The sequence below is a fragment of the Salvelinus fontinalis genome, unplaced genomic scaffold (assembly GCF_029448725.1).
Source record: "Salvelinus fontinalis isolate EN_2023a unplaced genomic scaffold, ASM2944872v1 scaffold_0036, whole genome shotgun sequence".
Taxonomy (NCBI): Eukaryota; Metazoa; Chordata; class Actinopteri; order Salmoniformes; family Salmonidae; genus Salvelinus; species Salvelinus fontinalis.
In genome coordinates this window covers 761,608-769,450 of record NW_026600245.1, presented here as the reverse complement: position 1 = coordinate 769,450, position 7,843 = coordinate 761,608, and the positions used below count along the sequence as shown (strand labels likewise).

Sequence of the window (7,843 nt, the reverse complement as noted above, 5' to 3'; positions counted from 1 at the left end):
GACAGGAATGTTAGTTCATGTAGAGACAAACGATTATGTATTTTTTTAACATAAAATGTATTTACGAAAATCGCGATTTAGCCAGCTAGCTGACTAGCTAACATTAGCCAGCTAGTTGACTAGCTAACATTAGCCAGCTAGCTGACTAGCTAACATTAGCCAGATAGCTGGCTAGCTTTATGGGTGTTGTGACATGAGTATGAAATTGTAATTCTGGTTGTTTTAGGGACTCATGAAACAACCAACAAACCAGGCTTTCGTTTTGTGTAACAGTGGATGTAAAGAATCTAGCTAGCTGAAGAATTTACTGCAAATTGAATGTACAATTTTGTAAGCTTGCCTTTTTGATATTTACCATGCAGATAGATGAAATAACGTAGCTAGCTATGTTCTTGCTTATTGTGCAGTGGATGATTAAAATACCTCTATGCCCATGGATGTGTAGCTAGCTATCTAGCCGATCTGTGTATGGACCCAAACGTTTGGTATACATATTAGTTCAGAACCTAGCTATGAACCTCAGCTATCATAGCCAGTTGTATCAACTTCAAAACAGTCTGAATGACATTAATGAAGCCTATTGATTGAGTAGAATATAATATCATGTTGTGCCAAGGATGCAAGTCGTATATACATGTAGTTATTACCATGCATGAGATCCCCACATTGTAGCCTGTACATTTAATATATTCACTGATCATGTACTCTACCTTGGCAAATAAAGGTGCAGTTTAGGTATGAATGTCTTTGAGATTATTTTTCAGTCATATCCAATACCAGGAGAATCAAATTCCAGTCTTTGAATGACGCTGTGTCTGCATTACAATTATACACTTCAACAGTGTTTACCAATCTTGGTCCTGGGACATCAATGGTTACACATTGTATATAATAGACTAGAAACAGGATTTAACTAGTTAATTCATATATACAGAAATATAATGTTAAAAACAGAACACTACACTTCCTATGCATCATGTAAATACTCCAACACCGGTTCATCTCAACATCTAATGCCCTTCATCTGCATTGATCTGGTAAAACACAGGATAGGTGGAGTATTTCATCACATTACACTTCATTTCAACCAGTAGAGAATGTGAAACGCTTTATTGAAAAGCTCATTATCCAAGTGTTATAAATACAAGTTCAATCTGTACTTCAATGCACATCTGTTGTGCATTATAAAAACAGAGGAAGAAAGAGGAGGTGGAGAGAGAGGTGTAAAAGACAGAAAGGGAAAGAGGTAAGCACATAGGAGCAGGGAAGGCAGCACATGATTAATGAATCACAGTGCTACATAAATATTCTCTCAGCTCATCACAATTACATAATAGTGTCTCACATCGGCACAAAGGTTATCTTAAAAGCAGGTGAGGTGGTGATGATGGGACTGGGGGTTGGCATCCTCTCACATCAAAACATATCTGCAGACAAGAGACAGATGGAGAGAGAGAGCATGTTTAAGCCTTGTGTTTTTATTCTAACATTGTTAGTCATCAATCAGGAGGTGAAATGCAAAACTGACCTTGGATCAGTAAATCTGGGACTACTGCATCTATCTGTATTTCAATGTAAAGCATCTCTTTAATAATACTTCCTGTATAATATAAACTGACCTGGGATCATTAACTCTGGGACTACTGCATCTATCTGTATTTCAATGTAAAGCATCTCTTTAATAATACTTCCTGTATAATATAAACTGACCTGGGATCATTAACTCTGGGACTACTGCATCTATCTGTATTTCAATGTAAAGCATCTCTTTAATAATACTTCCTGTTGTCCTGACCATGTGACCTCTCACCTCTGATCATGCTGTGCCCTCTATGTAGCCAGTTCAGATGCAGGAGGGGTTCACCGACACAGCTGATATAACCTAGAGGACTTAGGGAGAAGGGGAGAGAGGGATGAAGTGAAGGAGAGAGACTGTTATTGAGAAAATAAGGTAGTTAAAGCCACAGTGTTCAACAGGAATCTGTGTGTGGCCTCACCTGGTGTCCACACCACACTTAGTGGCTGCAGAGTACTTTATGCTGAAAAACATGAACGAACACACAAGGACAAACAATATAGCGTAGTTATAGAAATAATGAAGTGTCTTACTATTCTCCATGGTTGGCCCTCTTGCCTATTCTTTGAAGGTGGAAGGAGCCACAGTTATACACCTGAGCCTGCTTACTGCACAATACAATCCATCAATCAGATTGATACATGAGTGTGTAGGTGTGGGTTATAGGGTGTCTAATTGTTCTACATTTCTTCAATATTAGTGATTTAAAATAGCCTGTTTTGTTTTTGCACAGACATCACACCCTCACCTAAACAGCACCCTCACCTGAGAAGTAGAAATCAAAGGGAGAGAAACTGTGAATTGAATAACTGCAGTTGACATAGCTAAGTAAATGGAAGAATACTCTTATTGCAATGTGAATAGCTCTTAAAAGAGCCTTTGGTGTTGCCAGGGAACAGCACCCTCTTAAAATAGCCTTTGGTTGTGCATAGTGTAGTCTATGGTGTTGCCAGGGAACAGCACCCTCTTAAACGAGCCTTTGGTTGTGCATAGTGTAGTCTATGGTGTTGCCAGAGAACAGCACCTTCTTTGAAGAAGTAGGAGGTGAAGATCTCCTGCACACGGATTGCCTCTCTTGCTGCGTTGTTGGATTCCATCCTTGAAACATCCTGCAGAGCAGCAGACTCCTCCTCTGGGACACGGCGGCGAGCTGCAGATCCCCTCCTGGTCCTCGTGTCCATCCTCATGAAGTTACGCAGGACACAGGTAGCCTTCACACACCTGAATTCCTCCAGAAGGCAGTCCCAGATGACCCTGGTCACCCAACCCTGCAGTGCCCTACACGGTAACTGTAGGCAATCGTTTTGAAGGAATCTCCAGTTACAGGGTATCTGTAGGAATATGGAAGACAATGTCATTATTAGACTTTTACATCACCAGGTCATTGTGGATTACTAAAGTATAATATCCCTGATAACAAATCATGATAACATTGGATTGATAGATGCATGGGCACATATATGTACATGTGTAGCATGTGACAATAACAGGATCATATCAAGGATGGCATCACAAATGAATACATAAATACCACTTGAAGCTTGATGATGAGTTGATCATTTGAATCAGCTGTGCAGTGCTGAGACAAAAACAACAATGTGCCTCTGAGTCCCCAGGACTGAGAACCACTGCTCTTCATTGGGATCTCTTCATATGTAGACTGGCTTTCAGAGAGCTCTTTATCTGAGGACAGAAAACCTCACAAGAAACACACTTCATCATAGTCAAATTACACCACACTGAATATTATGTTACTTTTATCTCCGTCCTCACTTCTAGGGACAGGAACTACACAAAAGTACCTGCCCTATCCAGAATAGCCTCCTCTCTCACTGACAGTTGGGGCTGCTATCCTTTCACCCTCCTCCATGGCTGGTAGCTAGCTACCTACAAAAGCATTTGGAGTTTGTTTTTTACAGTGATAAATACATCAAGATAGCTAGCTAATATGACGTTAGACAGCTGATGATATTTAATTCACTTAGCTATCTATCTATACAGACTGGTTACCTATTTAGATGTGATATGAAAGTATTGTGTGAAATTATTTTGATGTTAAAGTATTTTAAATTATTTTGATGTGATATGAAAGTATTGTGTGAAATAATTGTTATGTGATATGAAAGTATTATGTGAAATTATTTTGAGGAGTAACGGGGGCAGAGAATCAGCAGTAGAAACAATAACAAAGCGTACTCCCTGCCCGTTGAGAATCGATTCACATTTAGATGGAATATTTGACTATTTTAGCTGCCAGAGCCAGTCTACCTCTGAAAATAACATACAGTCCTTGGACCTTGAGGAGTAACGGGGGCAGCAATCAGCAGTAGAAACAATAACAAAGCGTACTCCCTGCCTGTTTCGGTAAAAAGCTGAGGGATGGGGCTGGAGAAATGCAACCATCCATGATATCAACATTCTAGTTAACCATGTTTTGGGGATATACCGTGTTTGTTTATATTTACTAACAAACATTGGAGTAAAAAAAAAGCTCATATTTTGGGTTCTGATGGGGTACGACAGTTGAACTAAGCTCATGAGGCATTTATAAGTGATTTCTTCAAGAAACAATGGGTACATATCATTAATGTATAAGTCCCAAAATGGATGTAACAACTGCTGATTGCCCCTTTAAGACTACATATTGGGCTAATCTAATAGGAGATATTGAGGACTACAGTATTTCAGGCATTGTCATTGGATGCATTTGATCAATTGTTAACGTTTTGTTGATGGTCCACTCTTGATGTTCTACATGTTACAGTGTAGCTTCAGCCATTCCTACAGAACAACATTAAAGTGTAGAACCCCTTTACTGCATATTGGTTCAACGACTGCAGAGACGGTAATTACTGGGGTTAAACAGATCTCCAACCTCCTCTTCTTCCTCCAATGTGACAGTTATCTCCCCCTCCTCTTTCACACCAAAAACTACATCCTCCTCTTTCTCATCTTCCTCCTCTTTAACTCTGAACGCGTCCTCCTCTTCTTTCAATGAAACGTCTTCCTCTTTCACTGTAACAGCCTCACCCTCTACTTCTTGTTTTACTGTGACATCCTCTTCTTCCTCCTCCTCTTTCACGACAATGTTCAGCCACAGACCTCCTTTCTCCGTCCAGCAGACCTTATCCTCTTCTTTAACAGGAGGGGAGAAGTTTATGGAGCTCATGTTCGGGGATGTTAGCTAGCTAGCTATCATTAGCGACTAGGCTAGTGCTAATTTAACCAGCCAGCTACTATAGCTGACTAATAAAAATTAACGTAATATTAAATTAAATAGGTTAACAAGTAGATAGGACAGAAGTGTGTCTAAAACACAGTAGGTAATATACACCGAAAGCGTATAAATAGCTTGAATCTTTCGGCTATGTTGGCTAGCAAGCTACCGAGGTGGTTGACGAGCTGTTTATGAAGAACCGTCCACTAGATTATACGTCACGCTGGCAGCGTCGCCTGAAAGACGCACATCGCCGTCTGCTGACTGGAGGGGAAACGCAGTTGAGGATCATATTTATTTTCAGACAAAGATTATTGTAAATGGATTTAATTAAATAATACCATTATATTGAGACATACAAAGACAGGAATGTGTTGATTGATTAGTGCGGATAAAAAATGTTTACCACAGCATATTTAAGGCAGTTTCATTAAGTTATATTACATCTAAATTAGCAGCCAGCTACTGTAGGTCTATACTGCTCCTACATGGTGTAACAATACATCATGTAGATGTATATAATGAACAGACTCGGTCTATACTGCTCCTACATGGTGTAACAATACATCATGTAGATGTATATAATGAACAGACTAGGTCTATACTGCTCCTACATGGTGTAACAATACATCATGTAGATGTATATAATGAACAGACAATGTCCATACTGCTCCTAGATGGTGTACCAATACATCATGTAGATGTATATAATGAACAGACTAGGTCTATACTGCTCCTACATGGTGTAACAATACATCAAGTTTTTTGTATATAATGAAAAGACTAGGTCTATACTGCTGCTACATTTTTGTATTATTATGTGTTATTTATTTCTCGTTTATTTAACCAGGTCGGCCAGTTGAGAACAAGTTCTCATTTTACAACTGCAACCTGGCCAAGATAAAGCAAAGCAGTTCGACACATACAACAACACATAGTTACACATGGAGTAAAACAAACATACAGTCAATAATACAGTAGAAAAATAAGTCTATATACAATGTGAGCAAGTGAGGTGAGATAAGGGAGGTGAAGGCAAAAAAAAAGGCCATGGTGGCAAAGTAAATACAATATAGCAAGTAAAACACTGGAATGGTAGATTTGCAGTGGAAGAATGTGCAAAGTAGAGATAGAAATAATGGGGTGCAAAGGCGCTAAATAAATAAATACAGTAGGGAAAGAGGTAGTTGTTTAGGCTAAATTATAGATGGGCTATGTACAGGTGCAGTAATCTGTGAGCTGCTCTGACAGCTGGTGCTTAAAGCTAGTGAGGGAGATAAGTGTTTCCAGTTTCAGAGATTTTTGTCGCTCGTTCGTATTAATGCAGATATTATGGACATTTTATTTAAAACATGTAATTAAACTATAATTGTAGCTCCTTTAATTTAGACCCAAAATGTATTTGCTATAATGTGTGCTATTGCCCGGCTATTAAAAGGGACAGGTGACTATTTGAGACTCAGCCTCAGAAATGTTTTGGTCACATGGAGTCAAGTGGTCACTAGATGTCTACGGTGCCAAAGAGAATTATAGTTGGTGGTGTTGGGAGTGTCCAGTGTGTTGATATAACGGTAATAATGTCACATGGAGTCAAGTGGTCACTAGATGTCTACAGTGCCAAAGAGAATGATAGTTGGGAGTGTTGGGAGTGTTGAGTGTGTTGATATAACGGTAATAATGTCAAAATTCCACTTTTAACAACCATCAGAATTGGTTAAAAAAAGGTTATGCCTGAGTGGCACAGCGATCTAAGGTACTGTATCACAGTGTTAGAGGTGTCACTATAGACCCGAGTGGTGTAGCAGTCTAAGGTACTGTATCACAGTGTTAGAGGTGTCACTATAGACCAGAGTGGCACAGCGATCTAAGGTACTGCATCGCAGTGTTAGAGGCGTCACTATAGACCCGAGTGGCACAGCGATCTAAGGTACTGCATGGCAGTGCTAGAGGCGTCACTAGAGGCGTCACCCGGGTTCGATCCCGGGCTGTACCACAACCTGCCGTGATCGGGAGTTCCATAGGGTGGCACACAATTGGCCAAGCGTCGCCCGGTGTTTCCTCCTACACATTGGTGCAGCTGGCTTCCGGGTTAAGCGGGCGGGTGTTAAGAAGCGCGGTTTGACGGGTCATGTTTCAGAGGACGCATGACTCGACCTTCGCCTCCTGAGCCCATTGGGGAGTTGCAGCGATGAGACAAGATCGAAATTGGGGAGAAAAAACGGGGGTAAAATGATAAAAAATGTTTAAAAAATGACAACAAACAAAGGTTGCATCCCAACGTGGCAATAAACAGTAGGCAAAGTGACCAGGACAAAATGAACTCAAACGTTTTACCATTGGAACACTTGATGTAATGATGTAATAATGGACAAAATGAACTCAAACGTTTTACCATTGGAACACTTGATGTAATGATGTAATAATGGACAAAATGAACTCAAACGTTTTACCATTGGAACACTTGATGTAATGATGTAATAATGGACAGAATGAACTCAAACGTTTTACCATTGGAACACCATTTGCAACAACGTCACTGAGCACCATCACTGTCTTTCTTTCGTGGATCTCCTGCATGTTTACATATCTGGCATTACTCATCTCATATGTATATACTGTATTCTATCCTATTCTACTGTATCTTAGTCTATGTATTACTCATCTCATATACTGTATTCTATCCTATTCTACTGTATCTTAGTCTATGTATTACTCATCTCATATGTATATACTGTATTCTATCCTATTCTACTGTATCTTAGTCTATGTATTACTCATCTCATATGTATATACTGTATACTATCCTATTCTACTGTATCTTAGTCTATGTATTACTTATCTCATATGTACATACTGTATTCTATCCTATTCTACTGTATCTGTCTTTGCCGCTCTGATATTGCGTGTCCATATATTTATATATATGAGTCACTGGCTTACTGGTGCTCTTCCATGCCGTCCCTAGGAGGGGTGCGTCACTTGAGTGGGTTGAGTCACTGACGTGGTCTTCCTGTCTGGGTTGGCGCCTTCTCTCAGGATGGTAAGTTGGT

General features: G+C 39.8%; 1 protein-coding gene across 11 annotated transcripts; it reads right to left on the bottom strand.

Moving 5' to 3' along the window:
- Positions 1–1,093: 1,093 nt before the first annotated feature.
- Positions 1,094–5,012, bottom strand: LOC129842363 (uncharacterized). Of its 11 annotated transcripts, XR_008757567.1 has the most exons (6): positions 4,430–5,010; positions 3,108–3,274; positions 2,601–2,907; positions 1,998–2,039; positions 1,811–1,890; positions 1,094–1,427 (listed from the first exon to the last, which is right to left on the bottom strand). XR_008757567.1 is itself a non-coding variant. In XM_055910900.1 (5 exons), exons 1-5 carry the CDS (start codon positions 4,743–4,745, stop codon positions 1,417–1,419), a joined length of 873 nt encoding a protein of 290 aa, XP_055766875.1. In that variant the 5' UTR covers positions 4,746–5,010; the 3' UTR covers positions 1,094–1,416. The 11 variants fall into 11 exon arrangements, 2 of the variants coding, with proteins under 2 accessions (XP_055766875.1, XP_055766876.1); XR_008757560.1 differs by having other exon boundaries at positions 1,998–2,907; XR_008757562.1 differs by lacking the exon at positions 1,998–2,039 and having other exon boundaries at positions 2,110–2,907.
- Positions 5,013–7,843: the final 2,831 nt, after the last annotated feature.